The 17392-nt window shown below is 46.9% G+C and overlaps 1 protein-coding gene across 2 annotated transcripts in view; it reads left to right on the top strand.

Annotated features, from left to right (window-relative positions):
- prr36b (proline rich 36b) overlaps nucleotides 1–8480 on the top strand; it is a 29814-nt gene extending 21334 nt beyond the window's left edge. For both annotated transcript variants that reach the window (XM_079177201.1, XM_079177202.1), the window contains 2 exons: nucleotides 4122–4345; nucleotides 4494–8480. In XM_079177201.1, the coding sequence (XP_079033327.1) occupies nucleotides 4122–4345; nucleotides 4494–7408 (3139 nt within the window). In that variant the 3' untranslated portion in view covers nucleotides 7409–8480. The remainder of the gene's footprint in view (nucleotides 1–4121; nucleotides 4346–4493) is intronic.
- The last annotated feature ends 8912 nt before the right edge of the window (nucleotides 8481–17392 follow it).

Below are 17392 nucleotides of genomic sequence, written 5' to 3'. Positions count from 1 at the left end.
CCCTGCTTTATGGTCTAATTGACTCTAAATGGACCATAAATTGCTAAATGAACATTATGCTGTATTGAAGAAGACTTGAAACTAGAGATTGAGACCATAAACTCATGTTTACAATGTTTACTGAGGTAATAAATCAAGAGAGAAGTAGAGTCATTTTCCCATAGACTTCTATACAATCAGAGTTGGCGCCCCCTGATGGCCATCAAAAAGAATGCGAGTTTAAGGCACTTTAGCTTTGGCTTCACTTTTCCTACCCGGAGATGCCACCTTGGTTTGGGTTGTATTTGATCTACATCAGTGGTTCTCAACTGGTCTGGCTGCAGGACCCACCATCACCCCTTAAAGATAAGCCAAATCGAGGAACATTTTCAACTTCTCAAATGTATTTAATGAAAAGATGGTGCAGTTTGAACCTGAGCTGAAAATGTTCTCTGCTGTCGTAGTAGTAGGGAGCTCTCTTGTGCAGATAAATTGTTCCTGTAAGTCCCCGTCCCACACATGTTAAGGAGTGTGAATAGACCGCATTCCGCATTTTTCCCAGGCAAAGACTCACTGAAAACGGGTCCGCAACCCACTTTTGGGTCACCACCCACCAGTTGAGAATCACTGATCTACATTGTAGAACATGAAGCGCCAGAGGGCTGCACTTCCTGCTTTGCTGCTGCTGCAGATTAAGCAGACCTCTTTGTGGCTTTGGGCTACCAACCACAGTGAGCTCCTGTTGTCCCATAAAGATACATTAGGAAAGGGATGATCACATATAGAGCGGAGCCCTCTCATCAGGTTCATTTAACAATGACCCTCGGTCACATGACTGTGCTTCCTGAGAGGCCACTCGAACCAGGCTGAAGATCCTGCCTCCATATTCCTGGTGCTTAATTGACACGGCATCATCTTTAAATAGTTAAGGAGGGCCCTCCTTCACGGTTTTCGTCGCCCCTTTGCTGCGGGGGAAGATGTCTGCCTGCATGCTTGCTTAGCTCCTGTTTACTCATGTGCCCCCCCCCCCCCCCCCCCCCCTTCATCTCATTATTCAAATCGCAGCCCGACTCTTGTTGTCTTCGCAAACAAAGCAGCACCAGCAGGCAACCGCTTCTTTTTCTTAACTCACAGTAATCCGTCCTCTGCCCTGGTGATTGAGGAAATGTGTAGTTGCAATAATGCTAGAGTGTTAATAATGATCCTCAGGCGACAGAGGCGAACTTTAAACACCTTGCTGTGCGCCAGTAGCAACCAAACAGTTATTTTTTTCAGCTCCAGTGTATTTCTGGGCTGTCTGTTTCTCTCGGCCGGGTGGGGGGGATATGAACAACACAGCTTCCCACAGGCCGCCATTGAGTTCGCAGTGTTTAAAGACTGGAATGAGTTATCGTTCCGTGTCCCTGTCTCTCAGATGCTGTAGTGTTCCGTGATAAAGGAAGAAGAAGACATCGATATAAAATAATGTGTAATGGGATGAATAATTATCTGCCCCCTCCGTCCCCTCTCTCTCTCTCTCTCTCTCTCTCTCTCTCTCTCTCTCTCTCTCTCTCTCTCTCGCTTGGTCTCCCTCTTTCCTCTTTCCTTCTCAGTGGCCCGGTTAATTTCCAGCACTCTCCAAAGCAGTACCTGTCTTTTGGGATTATCCATACTCCTCTTATCAGACGGATTATTGTGAATGCTCTGTCCGAATATCCCCCTCGGCATGCTTCATCTCTAATGCCAGGTTCACCCCATTCTCCTCCCCTGTAACTCTTTTTCTTATCTTCTACTCCCTAATTCAGGCTCCACGGAGTCAAACATTTTTTTTATAATTTCACCTTTTAACGTCTTGTTTATTGGCGACTTAAGCTTTTAAACTCTTAGCATCTCTTTCAGCGTTTCCCAATTTATCTAATATGTTTCATTTAGGACTTTGAGCTTTGTAGTACATAATGTTATAGACATATTAGATTAAATTAATTTTAATTAAATTAGCTTTCTTTTTTTTTGTTAAAACACCTTTCCCTTAGCCAGCACTAGTTCTGCCAAGGATTTGTTGCAACTTTGGCCTCCAGTACATTCCACTTCTGTGCCAGCCGATAATCATTTTCCTTGTCTCTTTTACAAAAGGAGGAGAGGGCGTGGCTTTCCAAATGACCTCATCGTCAGCCTTTCTGATTTTCCAGTAAACACGCAGTAAAACAACGCGTCACCGATGAGTCCGTTAGTGGTTTTTCCACAGCCAGATTTTTATGGGTTCTAGATTATCGAAACCGCATCGACACGATCAAACAACCTCCGCATGAGTAACACACCTTTCACTACCCCGAAGCCAATTCTGAAATGTTGTGGATCAGCTGTAAAAGCTCGTTTGAACTCCCGACGTGACCACACCCCCGGTTGTGTTGCCACCCGTCGCTCCCTGGCTCTAATCTCACTTTGTGTTACCAAACCGTGTTCCGTTCCGTTTGCCAGGTAGCGAACCGCACGCACCAGCTCACCGCCCTCGCAGACAAGAGTGTGCTTTTAACACGGCCCGAGGTTCCAGCTGGCTCATTCGGGGAAGTTATTTTTGTTTCTCCTTTCAGTATTAAAGATTAACGCGTTCCCAGCCATCCTCTCTCTCTCTCTCTCGCTCCCTCTCTCTCTCTCTCTCTCTCTCTCTTTCTCTCTGTGTGTGTGCTCGTTCAAGTCTTTATTTAGAAACGGGCAGTTCGTGCAGCATGGGCCCGGGGAGACTGCACACCACCGCCATGTCAGGACCACTTCATGTAGGCTACATCGCTCAGATGTGACACAGTCAGAGCAGGCGGGCCGATGCGCTAAAGTGTCATTCCCTCGTGGGGGGAGTGGGTATAGACGAGATATTAGGGACAAGGGTGGACTGTGTTTTGGGATGCCTCTCTGGGGTCCGTGGTGACTCACCTCCCAGAGTGCTTTGCTTCTAAGCCCCTCGGGGGACGTTCGTCATGGCTGCTGTGGAAGAGCTAGCGGGGGCCTCAGATGCTGCAGGGATGACGTGTTTGTGGAGGTTAACACAGAAGTTAGCATCGCACCGGTTCCCTCAACAAAATGTGCTGTTTTTTCCGCTGGGTTTCGGAATCTTGCAGAAAATCAGCTCTGTGGCATTTATGATACTTCACGAATGAATACCGCTTTTATGATTTTTTGAGGGTGAATGAAATATTCAGAAGTAACTAGCTAACGTTAGGCTGTAAAACTCCACCATGGTCACATGTTCCTCGTCTCCCACCACTGAGCTAAAGGCAGACTAGTGTTTGGTGTGACTACGCTTCGTAGTCTCATTTAGCCACTTGTTAGCCTTAGTTCAGACGTCGAACCAAAAACCCAATGACTTCGAGATGAGGGAACGGGAAGTGCAAAAATGCTGACTCATTTCCTGGTTTTAGGACTCATCCCGGCAGCACTCTAATTGATTTATTTAATATACATGAATCCCTCACACTATGCTTTTTGCTCGTGGTCTGTTATAATAAATCCATCAAACTTTACAGCACCTTCCATGCATGCTTCACAGGCGGCTGAACGAGCCAATAAGACGACAGCAAATGAAAAACAACCAAATTGAGGCCGCGCATGAGAAAGAACAATAAAATCATGAAACCAATAGAATTGACGGCGTGGTCGTCGGTGTCGGGGCTCCTTGTGTGACCATGTTTACAAGTAGTCATTCGATTTGGGCTGATGCCACATCTGTGAAAGGCTATTTAGGTCAGGGCTTTGGCTGCTTGTGCACCAACTAACGACGGCCTGTCCTCTCCTTATCCTCCCTTGTGTTGTTTTGTAGGCTCATGTTTGTGCTGTTTCTGAGTGTATCCTCTGGCAGCAGAAGTGACTAACGAATGACAAGTCAAGGTCCTTGCTCCCTGTCACGACCATTCCGAGGCACTGAGAGTATAGGGCTGACCACCACATGAGGCTGGGCCCCCTAGCTGTGGCATGACAAGCTCAAACGCTTGAGTCAGCTTCAATAAGCCAATAAGGAAATTGCCATTGTTTTGAGCTAAGTTATGTCTGTCCCATGGGGATTTGTAAAAGAACATATAACTATAACCGGCATTGTTTTCTCTGCCCCAGATCTCTGTGCGGTAGCTCCTCTCCGTGTCGCTCAGCCTTCTTCTTTGTGTTCATTTATTTAGGACTACACCCGGCACGGCAGCGTCATCTCGTCCTGCCATAGGCTCCACCCGGCCGCCCACTACCAACACAACCAAGAGCTCCCCAGCTGCAGCCAAACCTACCACCCCTAAAACCTCCTCCACCACGGCCAAGCCCGCTGCCGCCAGACTAACCTCCACTACCCCCTCTGGTGGCAAACCTCCAGCATCGCAAACATCCAGAAACACAACCCCTGTGAAAAAAGGTGATGTGCAAACAAGAATACATCTTTTCATCTGTACAAAATGAGGTTTGACCTATCCTAACGATATTAAAGTGCTTCTTTTGTTATGATAGGCCGTTAAGTTTAATGATCTTGTTTAACCATTCCTTGTGCTGTGTTCTTCCCCCAGATGTTACCAAACCAGCCACTTCAGCATCCAAAAAGCCTGCGGAGTCCCCCCTCACCCTCTCCTCTAAAACCAAGTCGGCAAAACCGGAGACCCCCAAGTCGGCCTCAAAATCAGATGCCGCCCCCAAAAAGCCTGCCACCAGTAAGGCTGCAGACACAAAGACACCCAGCCGCGCCAAAGCAGACGGTAAACCCACACCGTCTAAGGATGCCCCCAAGACCCCTGGCTCCAAAGCAGCTGCAGCCAAGACCTCTGCCCCCAAGAAAACTGTGGGCAGCAGCACCCCGACTCCGGTGAAACGCAACCCCAAAGCTGCAACTGTTGCAGAACCCGGAAAGGAAATTGCTGCCGCCGTCGCTGCAGCCGCAGCTATCGCTACTGCGGCAGCTGTCGTCGCAGGGCCAGAGGAACCAGGACCAGCTGTGGAGCCCTCTGCTGCAGGACTGATGTCAGACCCAACACCTGAACCTGTGCGGATACTGACACCAGAACCAGTACATGAACCAAGTCCAGACCAAGTACAAGAACTATCTCCAGAGCCCCTCCCAGAACCACTGTCTCAGCCAGAGTCAGATACAGGAGCCGAACTAGTCCACGAACCAGTCTCCATTGCTCCGCTGTCAGCTCAGCTGGACCACTTCAAATATGAGGAGTCTGCCAATGAATCAGTTCGCTGCCTGGGAACGACTGTCATGTCTCCTCCTTGTTCCCCACCGGGCCCCGTGTCCCCCGTCAGAGAGCCACAGAACGCCTCTTCTCTGCTGGACATGCACGTCCAGTCCAATCCCTGGGGCGGAAACCAGGCCCTGGGTCCGTCTGACTTTGCCCCCCAGAGCCTCGTCAATACGATGAACTTCTACACAGAAGAGGAGAAGGAGAGTAAACACCAGTTTGAGGCACAGATGACAAGGGAGGAGGGGGAGGAGGAGGAGGAGGAGGAGGAAGAAGAAGAAGAAGAGGAGAAGGAGAACCTGTTTATGCCGACCTCCACAGCTCCATCTGTGGCGGCCTTCAACATGATGGCAGAGCCTCGCTCGCTGGGTGGCCCGCCCATGGGTGATTTCGAAAAGGAGGAGGCAGTGGAAAAGGCTGATGAAGAGATCAATGAGGATGATGATGAGGAGGAGGAGGACGAAGATGAGGAGCAGAGGAGACTAGGCCACCATCCTTCGTCCCTGATCACTGACATGAGCACGTCTCAGCCCTCCGAAGAGTTCCAAGTGAGGCCCTCGGCTTTCGGCGGCTCCGCAGGGTGTCACAGCGACGACCCGCTGTCTGGCATGGACTCCGAGGACGTGAGCAGCTGCACCAGCAGCCGGCAGCAGGGCGTGTCCGACCTCAGCAGCACCCAGCACACCGCGCTACTGGAGGGCACCCAGAGCTCTGACGCCCTGGTCGACTGCAGCCTCCGCGGCTCAGAGGGAGACGGCAATCTCATGAGTTCCCCCAACGTGGAAACTCTGGCCAACGAGGAGGAGGAGGACGAGGATGAGGAGGACGAGCGGGTGGACGATATGGACCTGAGCTCGGAGAGAGTGGAGGAGCATCACAAGGCGTTCCAGCAGCAGCAGCAGCAGCAGCAGGAGAGGGACGAGGACGAGGAGGACGAAGATGTGGAGATGCACAGTGAAGGGGTGACGGAGAGCTGTGGGAATGTAGATGAAGATGACTTCAATGAGGGGGAGCGTTTAGATAACCTAAATCGCTCCGGTCCTCCGCCGTGCGTCCCCCCTGCCTCCTCTTGGGGCCAGTCCAACCCCTTCGTTGATACCTGGGCTCAACCGGCCTCCCTGCTCGCTGTCTCCTCCCCCAGCCCGGTGTCCGACCATGGTGCGGCCGAATCCGAGACGCCAATCCTGTCTCCTGCCCACGCACGTGTGGACAGCAGTGCCCCTTCCTTTGCCCATGAGTCCGCGCATGAGCCACAGCAGCATCAGTCAGCCCACGAGGAGATGAAGAGCTCAGCCAATGAGGAGGCGGCTCATGTCCTGTCCCCGACTGCAGGGATGTCTCAGCCCGGCGCAGCTCAGGCCGCCCACAGCAGTAGCGAGACGAGCACACCGGAGGAACTGCAAGACTACGACAGCAGCTCTGGGGTGGAGTCCCGCTCGGACAAACAGCAGACCCCAGTGCCCTCTTCAATGCAGCCCGACATGGAGCAGGACCTGGGCATTCACTTGGAGAAAGGTGATGGAGAAGAGGAGGAGGCCGAGACGCTCCCCGCCGACGAGGTCCTAGGAACAGGACCCCCGACCGCTCCGGCATCCGCCCCGTCCTCTCCCTCCACCTCAGGAGACGAGGCCAGCGACACAGAGGGCGAGATGCAAATAAACGACCCCGACGCACCGGCGGTGACCGACGAGTGCGCTGGATTCGAAAGCCCCCCTCCCGCCCGCAGCCTGCCCGCTCTCGAGGAGGACGAGGAGGCCGGGGATGCGCTGGCCGGAGAGGGCGAGGAGGACGGAGGCGGAACCACCCCCCAGTCAGCCAACTCCGTGGCATCTTACGGCTTCGACTGCACCACGTCCAACTCGAACGCCCACTCCATGGCCGAGAGCTGCGGAAAGAGCCCGGGGATCTTCTCGCTGGAGAATGAGGAGCAGCTTACAGACGAGGCCAAGGACCCCTCCCTCATCAAGGAGCTGACCCTGCCATCAGCTGCTGCCGCCGCCCAGGCAGAAGACCTGCTGGGCAGACCCGTGGACCTGATGCCTTTGGGCCACCCGGTCAGTCTAGACGAGCACCACTACATGCTGGGGGGAAAGATCGGAGTGGACCACCTGGAGGGCCTCGATCCGTTGGAGCCCAGCAGCCACCTTGGGGCCGTGGAATCTGGAGACACTGGCGAGAGCCAGCCACCCTACTACTCTACCATATGTGATAAGACTGATAGTTTTCTGGCAGGTAATGTATAAGTCCCTCCTATTCCCCCTGGAATGCACCTTTTCCCCGCAACCCTCCCCCGTTACCTGTTGTTTGTTTTCTCTCCAGTTGGGTTAGATGGCTTAGAAGAGAAAAAAAAAGGAGAGCAAGATTGTAGGAAAAGATTTAAAAACAAAGGAGATGGGAAAAAAAAAGACTGTAGCAATTTTTAAATGAAGCCTCCCTCTTTCATACTGTTATGGTCATGGTTATGAGTGTATGGCTTAAACTCCTTTATGTACAATAGCTACTACCATTTTCTAGTAGAATGTTCCTTTTTAAGTAACACTGCATATTCTGTAGCCCCCGTTGGGGTATTGACTGATTGGTCCACTGTGACTGAGCTTCTAAACCGGGAAAAAAAAGAAGAAAAAAAAACAAAAACAGAGATGGAATGAAATGGACTCATTGTGTATTTATCCTACTGTTTTTACCGAACAAATGTCAATGATTTTTTTTGTTTTGTATTTGCTTATTTGTTGTTGTTTTTTTTTCTGTTGGAACCTGGTCCTCCCCACCCTGTGTGCACACGCTTCATGTTCAGCAGCACCATAGCGCTAGTCACAATGCTCCTTTTTAAAAGTTTGTGTTCCGAGTTTTTAGCTATCAAAATAAAGGCTAGATATTAACGCGGCAGATTTGTTGAGGTAGGTGTGGGAAGTATTAGATCGCAGTCGGTGAAGTTTTGAATGTGCTTCAAGAGGCTCTTTTGCATAGATTGTTGAGGTATATAACGTGCAGTCACGTACAGTATGTGTTTCAGGCATTTGGTTTTAAGTGGCTAAGCTTCAAGCCTCAGTTAGCGGATCATTTGTGTTCCAGAGGAAACTAACAGCTAGCCTATTATTTGTGGTGAGACCCGCCCCGCATTGTCCTACGTCACTATCACTCGCTGAAATGTTTTCATAGTGAGCGTTTGGTTTACTATTTCAACAGTATATTGCATGTTTAACTAACATAAAAACTGTGTACTACCTTGGATTTGAAACAATTCTACGCTAGACATGTTCATCGATGAATGATTCACACTAGGTTATCTTTCAAAATTCCATTAAAACATCATTGCAAGGCATTTTGTTCCTGTTTCTTATTTCCCCTGTGGATCCAGCATGCCTCGTGTTCGAGTCGCTGTGTGTTTGTCAATTCAAATTCAAAATTCCCATGGCCTCTCCTGCTCTCCACCATGGGAATAACCGGTAAAACAGGAAGTGATGCGACATTGCACAATGGTGTTGTATTGAAAATGGAATTTTGGTTCGAATCGAAGAGGTAATCCGAATGGTGTCCCCGTGTCCTGTTCTCCAGCATGCTGATGTGCATCCATGACTTCTTCAGATTCCACACAAGGTGACCAACTTCACATTCAGGCCACATCCTCGGCAGGTGGCGCTCACTTTAAGTTACCCTCTGGAGGTTTCACCGAATGGCTTAATCGTCTAAAAAAACGGTACCTTTAGCAGAAATCAGGCAGGAAGTAAACCATACACCCACATACAAGTGCTTTAAACCGAGTGAAGGCTATTCAGATCTGTCTGCATCCACGCACACATTCAGCACATAGAAAGCTGTTCTCATATAGCGACGAAAGCAAATTGTATGTAATCCACGTGATCATTAACCAGCAATTATAAAGGCCGCAAAAAGTCATACAGGTGAATGGGAGAGGAAGACAAACACCGGTCTGTCCTCCAGGAGACCGCTCTTTGTGCCGCGTATGAAACAGGAAGTCAACGTTGATTTATTTGTCACGTAACTTCTGTACTTCAGTAAAGGCACTTCTGTAGTTATTTTAACTAGAAACCACGATATTTTACTAAACCTAGCCAAGTAGTTCAGGATCTTTTTCTAAACTTACCAAAGTAGTTTTGTTGCCTAAAGCTAACTAAGTAGTTCGGGATCTTTTCATAAAGCTAACTAAATAGTTCGGGATCTTTTCATAAAGCTAACTAAATAGTTCGGGATCTTTTCATAAAGCTAACTAAGTAGTTCAGGATCTTTTCATAAAGCTAACTAAATAGTTCAGGATCTTTTCTTAAACCTAGCTAAGTAGTTAAGTTACCTAAACCTAACTAAGTTGCTTCCTGCGAAGGTGGAAGTTTATTTTGAAAAAGACTTCCTGCATTTTACGAGTGGAAATGTACGCGTCGCTCGACTTCCGTATGATAACGCACAAAAAGTGAGAACAAACTTTGCATCAGGTATCGTACGAACCGTTGCGTGGGGATACGTTGCGCATAGACAAACACGCATACAGATGTACTGAAACAAGCTTCTCTTTGTACAAGCCGCTCGAATGTATCTGAATGTTGAAGCTCAAGAAGACCAAACACCTTTCTCCCGTTCGTGCCTTTTTTCCTCTGACCTGCCTGCTCCTTCTCATCAAAATACTGACATGGGGGAAAAAAACACTCCAGAACCCTGTATAACCCTGTGTTTTGGGACACCACTGCTTCCCTTCACACAGTTACATAAGGGCACCGGAGTACATTTTATACCATACATTATTTTAGTGGAGTCTACTTCTGTCATGTTTTCGTCAGTCTAGTCCCCCATGTTTTCATCTGTCTGTATTGTACTGTGTATTTATATATGACTGCTGTCTTGCATGATGACCAACGTATTCAAAGAGGACAAAGATATGAGTGTGCTACCTGTTTACTGTAGTTTACGTCATGAAATCAATCAAAGACAAAATATGGTTATTAAAGAACGTGCAACTTCAGAGAGAAAACATCATGCAGGAACTACCTTATGATTTGTCTGTTTCCTGCTTTGTGGATACAGTATGTGTATATTTCTTCCTGTGTCCTGGATGTCAATTTATTTTCAGAGCTCCCATTCTCTTTTTTTTTTTCGTTACACCTTTAGCCGTCTTGTCAAATCTCTCCCGAACCCTCTACTTCCTGGTCCCTGTTCTTGTACCAACCGTTCTGTTTGATGCATGCATCTCTAATGGATGCACCAAGTGATCTTGACTGTCTCACAGGAGACGAGAAGACGGATGAAGATCGCAAGCTGCTAACGCACTCGCGGGAAGACAACCGGAACCAGAACCACACCGCCGCCGTTCCTGTAGCCAACGGCCACTACTTGGCTTTAGTCCCAGGCAACAGGAGGCCCATTGATCCCACTGTTGCGGCACATTTCGCCAAGATCGCACCGCCGCCTCCTCCTCCTCCTTCTCCTCTGATAGAGACCAACGTTGACGGTCACGCCGGTGGAGAACAGCTAAGGAAGCTGGAGCAGCACCAGGTGAAGCTGAGAGAGATGCATCACCGGCAGGAACAGGAGAGGCAGAAGAAGCAGTGGCTGGAGGAGGAGCGCCTGAGGCTGGACCAGCAGAAGCAGCTGGAGAAGCAGCGCCGGGAGCTCCTCCAGCTGCAGCTGCAACAGCAGCAGCAGGAGCACCGACACCGCCGGCAGGTTCTGCAGTGGCAGCTGGAGCTGGAGCAGCAGTACCGCATGCAGCAGAAGCAGATCCAGCAGCAGCAGCAGCTGAGGAGGAGCCCGACCGGAGTCATGCTGTCCCCGTCCTCGGGGCTCTGCACCATCTACGAAGCCATGGAAACCAGCGACGAGGAGGACGAGGCCAGAGGAGGCCAGAACAGGAACACGCAGGCGGTGGGGAAGAGGGGGCCCACCTCCCGCGATGTCGCGCAGGATTTCCAGAGGCAGCTGCGTCCGGTCCCTCCACAGGAACTGGAATGGAACAAGAAGGTGGACATGGTCCAGCAGCTCATCAACCAGACCTTGATGCTGTCAGGGGACGGAGGCTGCCCTCCCCTCCTCCTCCTCCCTGTGGGGACGGGGGGCACCTTAAGCCCCTTAGAGAGCAGCATGTGGCCTCTGCTGCCTCAGGTCAGCCCTCCGGCCGCCACAGTCACCTCCGTCAGCAGCTACTCCCCCGACAGCCGGGGCAGCTCCCCGACTGGGGACTGGACTGTGGTGGAGGTGGAGACCCATCACTGAAGACAAATAACCAACAAGTTGATCAGCCGATGAACAAATACATACATTTATTAAAAGGAATAGTTCAACATTTGGGGAAATGCTAGCAGAGGGTTAGCGTGGAGATATAAAACTACACATAGCATCCAGTTAGCTTAGCATAGAGACTGCTAGCAGAAAACAGTTAGGCTAGAAACAGCTAGCATGGCTCAGACCGAAGGTAACAAAATCAACCTACCAGCACCTCTTATGCTAACTTATTAACACGTTATATCTTGTTTGTTTAATCTGTTCAAAAACTGAAGCAGTTGCCAGGCAGCCAGCAAGGACTCCAGGAAGTAACTTGCTCTCTCAGCCAATAAAAAGTCCCCTTTAAAACCCTTTTTTTTTTTTTTTACTTAGGGTGTTAATCAGTTAGCTTTAGAGGTGCTGGTAGGCACATTTTGTTACTAATGGACAGAGCGAGGCTAGCCGTTTCCAGTCTTTATGCTAAGCTAAGCTAAGCTGCTGCTTGCTGTAGGTTCAATATTTAACAGACAGACAGGAGAGTGTGGTATCACTCTTCTCACCTAACTCTTGGCAAGACAGTGAATGAGCTTGTTTCCCCAAAACTGTCAAACTGTTCCTTTAACCATACATATGCATTACATCCTACGCCTGAAATTTAGCGACAGATTCGTATTCACACTAAGAAAAATAAATGACTGTTCAACAGATCGTACAACACAGTCCTATCTGAAGCCACGCGGTGATTTCAAAGAGCAGAGTAGCGGTCGTTTTTTTAATCCCATCACAAGTCACATCATCATAAGACCCCACACAATTGATTTCCCTTCAACATCCTTATTCCTGTTAGAACAAATACACCGTAGATGCACCACATCATTGATTGCTGTTACCCACTCATGCATATCTCACACTGTAAACCTCACATTAGATGCACTTAATAACAAGTCCTCGGCTGTCTTTGTCTGCCGCCGAAATGCACTGTAACTGTTCTAGAGACACTGTTGTCACGTTGTGTGGGGCGGTCCCCCACTGTGCGGTCCCTTTTGTATGTGTCTGAACCAGATACTGAGACCAGACACTGGTCACCCTCTCAAATGAGAGACTGAGCTATGACAAATTGCACTAGTTTGTTTTTTTCTTCTATTTATTGTGTAGGCCCAAGTATTTACACAGGTAAGTTTGCAGCACTGTTAATAGATTTAAATGTCTGTGGATTTAGGAACCCCCAAATCTTCATAGTGAATCCTGTGTGTGAAAATAGGACCCCCCCTCCCGTCTCTCTCTCTGGTCAGTTGAGTGTTACTGTGACTTCACTGGACAACCAGGTTTTCATGGACTTTATAGAGGCGTCTGTCATGGAGGACGAGGGAGAGAAGAAGGCCCTCCTTGTTATGCTGCTAAGGGAGGGAAGGTTAGGAGGGTGCTGCACTGGGGTGGGGGGTGGGGGGAGGGGGGGGGGGTCATAGTTGTTGTCTTCCCTCTCTCATTCCAAAGTTGTTACCTCATTTCCTGGGTCGCCCGGCATTCAGGGAGTCTCCTGGGTTACCGATGATGTCATGGTGGGAGAGAAAGGAGGACGTCTGAGATGAGACAATGCACCGCTCTGGAGGAGGAGGAGAAAGGATGGGGAGGGAGGGAGGGAGGGAGGGGGGGGGGGGGGGGGGGGGCGGGGCGGTGCCAGTCCAGTACCAACAGTACTTATTATGTGTTCACTATAAGGTCATTTTTTCCTACACATTCTCCATATATATATATATATATTATTTTTGGGGTAATTTGTGCACTATATCAGACTTTACACTTATGGCAGGATAGTCTTATATATAGACTGATAGAACTTATCAGGATCTCTTATATCAGTAACTGTGATTTTAAAATGTCATGTTGGCAGAGAAAAAAAGAAAAAAAAAGCACCTGTGTCTGCCTCTTTGTGTCTGCACGAGGTAGGTGAGGCCGGTCGGAGAGCGTAGAAAATAAAAAAAGCAGCACCGCCACCTGTTGGCTGCATGAGTGAGACACCCAATGTGATTTACAATAAATCTGTGTTTTCTATTCCTATCTTTCACCTATCGCCCTCTTCTACTGTTATGCACTGCTACTATAAGTCATATGCACAATTTTATACGACACAGGAGTTACGTGGATCTCAAACTAATATTTTTAGAACATAGTTTTCTAAATTATATAACAATTTCTACTGCAGTCACACTGTGCATGTTTTGTCAAAGGATATCTAACGAATGGCCACTGCTGCTGTTTGCTGCTATATATTCTCATATCCAACAGTTTTTATCACGACTCAATCCCTTATATCTGCATCTCCAAGCACAAATAATAATAATGCATGCATTTATAAGAGTAAACCTATATGTGCGCCTATATTGTTTTAATATAACAGTGCCTCGAGTTCCTTTATGTTGGTATTTTTGTGCAACTTTGCCATTAAGTTTCATACGATACGATTTAAGTGTTTGCATTTTAAATAGTTTATTTGTTTTGTGTATTTTTGTGGTCTTCTTTTGTATTGCAGAAACTTTTTTTTTGTGGTGTTGTGCCAAGAATCACTGCTCCCAATATGAAATAAAAATGGATGGATCTAGTGCTTGTGTATGACTCTTTACATTGACTGTATGTGGACAAATAATAGAGGAACTGAGACACACCGTCTACTTATTAGTGAGTAGATTATATTCATGTAGCACTTTACAGCATAACACTGCTTATTAAGTACTTTACAGGAAGAAGAAAGTTATCCATCTGCTTGTCTGGACTGTTGCCACATATATGGACCATAATATGGAAATATTTTTTTTTAAATTTTTGACAGAACAGGTGTTTGTTTTTTACAGGACATCTGACATAAAGAAAAACAATGTACTGCTGTCTTTCTCAGTGCATTAGATGTTCCATAATGACAGTATTTCCATTTTATAGGCCACTTTTTACTTCTACTTGCTACATTTCAGAGGTAAATATTGTACTTTCCACCCCTCTACATTTGGCAGCTATAGTTTTTTTTATTTTGGATAAAGAGATGACACACAAAACATGTGGTAATCTTGTGAAGAACAATACATCGTTAAATATTAAACCAGTGGTTCCAATCCTCTTCATCATGTCAACGAGTTGTTTTATAAGTTTCACCAAAAAGAGATTTCCCCTCTAAACTTCTCATTTATAAAGACTATGTAACATTTGCTAATAACCAACACTATGGCCACAAGGGGATACTAAGGGATACTGGTAAATGCTAACAATTTGTGTAACTATAAGACAATTAGAAAGGAGTCATAAAGTCAGCAAACTAACTCACTTATGTCTGTTAAAGCTACTACAAGGAACTTTCATTTTGTGTTGATTCTGGCGACCCCTGTGGACGAACGTGGTAGTGTTTCCCAGCACCAGATTCCCTTAAGAAATAGTTCCATTTTACTGCAGCAGCGGTCTGACAGTCTGCGCTGCTCAGTCCTGGTTTAGTATTCAACTAAGACTGTTCCATAACCAGTTGAAAGTACCTAGCTGTGACTTTAAATTGCAATATCTGTCTAAAGTTTGCTAACATTAGCAACAATAAGCTACTGGTCACAGCAGACAAAAGAAGGCCATAGCTACAACACCCGTGGTGTATTAAGATGAGTGAAGGTGTGTTTTATTGTTTGTAAGAGAAATAATGGATTATTTATTCTTTCAAGAATTATTTCATCTCACTTTAAATAAGTGTTTATGGCCCAAAAGAGGTCAAATTAACCAGTAGTGAAATAAAAAAATTGAACCCAGGTTTGTGTATCAGAAGTCTTTTTTTTCCTTCTCTCCAACGCCATTAATCATTACAGTCCCCTCATAAACTTATCTTGTGACCCGTTGAGGGGACCGGACCCCTTAGGTTGGGAACCACTGCACAAAGTGACCGAATTAAAGTATTTCAAACCAGCATTGAGATAGTAACAATCTAATAGTGTAATGTATGATATCAGTCACACAGGCTCCTTCTCTACAGAATAAGTACTGTTATTGTTTAGTACATTGTGCTGATAATACTTCTGTACTTTCTCTTAAATAGGATTTTAAATGCAGGGCTTTTACTTAAAATGGAGTATTTTGAGATGATAGATCAGCTCATCAGATCAGAATACTATTTCTACCACTGACGCTGTGTGTTCAACATATTAAAACATTGTTTGCTTTTGGATACTGACTTCTTTACATTCAGACATTTAGTGAAAGTTTACCATTAATGACGCTGCTTCTGCACATTGCTTACCTTCTGACAAATCATCTGCCAGCACTGAAACCAGTCGATGTGATCGTGCTGATATACTGGAAGGAAAAACTTCTATTTGAAGCTGGTGTGAGTGTTAATTTTCCTAAAAAGAAGGCTATAAAACATCATGCTTCACTGCCTTCTCATGAGGACACTACAAACACATAAGGCGGTAGATTCGACAGCATTTTGGTAGTATCTACCTTCTGGGGTCAAAGGTCAACGAATGAATACCTATTGTCTGATGTGGGAGATTCGGTTTGCAGACAGCATGAACAATTAGCGGAAAATCCAGCAGAAAACCTACATCAAACATAAATCAAATTGATTTCGTCAACAGTGTTAAACGGTCAAAGATGCTGCGATCTTCAAGCTGCAGCTAAATAACCACGACTGTCAAGGTAATTTGGCTCCCTAAGGGAAAAAGCCTGTGTTGTAGTCCATTTCATTGACAGTAATGAATACACAAGTTAGTGAGTTAGTGAATTTGTTCTCCCCACGTGCGGTTTCCGTCCCTTCCCGCGAGGGAATCCAGCGACACAGTGATCATATTGTTGTCCTGCAGCCGTCTCGTGCGTGGTGAAGTCCTCTCGCGGGGCCATGAGGCCTTTCATTCATCCATCGACTGCAGCAGTTGTGCTGTGCAGGCTGGTTGGGTTTCCTCTCTGTGCTGATTCATTGACAGCAGAACGAGCGCCATCTGACACAGCAGAAGGGACCAAATGTGAGAGTTTGATATATATAAATGTTCTGGCAGCAGCAGCAGCAGCGGTTAAAAGAAAGATTTCTCTGCTGTTAGTTATAGTTTGGAATCTTCTGAGAAATTATGAAAACTTAAAGGTGCACTCCAATTTTACACATGTAAGAAGGGGCTGATTTTAGCACAGGTGGGCTAATCTGGCCATGCTATATTCTAGCATTTCTGCAACTTCTCAAAAAAATTGTTTTCCAAGAAAGCTTACACGTTTAGCTTTCAATCCCCGAATGTAATTAAATTCTGGGATTGAAAGGCATAAATACCCTCTAAACTTACATGAATAAACTTTACAATACAAGTAGCCTATGTACATTTGGGAACACTCAAATTGACCCTGCTTCGGTAGCAGTGGAACTAAAACAGATGCTAGCTGTCGTCGTTAGCTCCTTTCCAAACACGCCGGTAGACGCTGTCACGTTGAATGTGATCAACAGGTCCCGGGTTGGAGCAGGAGGGCGCTCGGTCTGCCGCAGACATCTGCGCCCCATTTCCAGCTGCGTCAGGCTGGATACAGAGAGCCACGGTAACAGCACCGGAAAACGTGAGCCGATTTCAAAATAAGGTAGTGACTGTATCGGTTGTTCGAGCGCACATGACGGCCAAATATCTTTCAAACATCCAGAGAGCACGTGTAAGTACAAACGAATTGACTTTTAATGTTTGTTTTAAAAAAAGAATATGTAGACATTCAACAGATCAGATATTCTGTAAGAACAGACACATTTAGTCAGATAGGCTAAATAAATATATCGGCAGTAAATTTATATAGCGCGTTTATCCAAATGGCTTTACGATGTTACTCATACGCACACTCAAAGACGTCCTGCCCACGGAAACGTCTTCAACACCTGGACAGGTGGAGCTGGGGCTCGAAGCCCCGCCCGTGTGAATTCTGGACAACCACCTTGGTGTAGGTTTGGTGCTCAGTAACAGAACAGTTAACCCAATGATGCTACCACCGCTTTCATTAAGTAAATACCACTTATTGTTAGTAACGTCGTA

This window comes from Pholis gunnellus, assembly GCF_910591455.1.
Source record: "Pholis gunnellus genome assembly, chromosome: 17".
In the NCBI taxonomy this organism is placed as follows: domain Eukaryota; kingdom Metazoa; phylum Chordata; class Actinopteri; order Perciformes; family Pholidae; genus Pholis; species Pholis gunnellus.
Note: the sequence above shows the minus strand (reverse complement) of the source record. Positions and strands in the feature narration are given on the sequence as shown.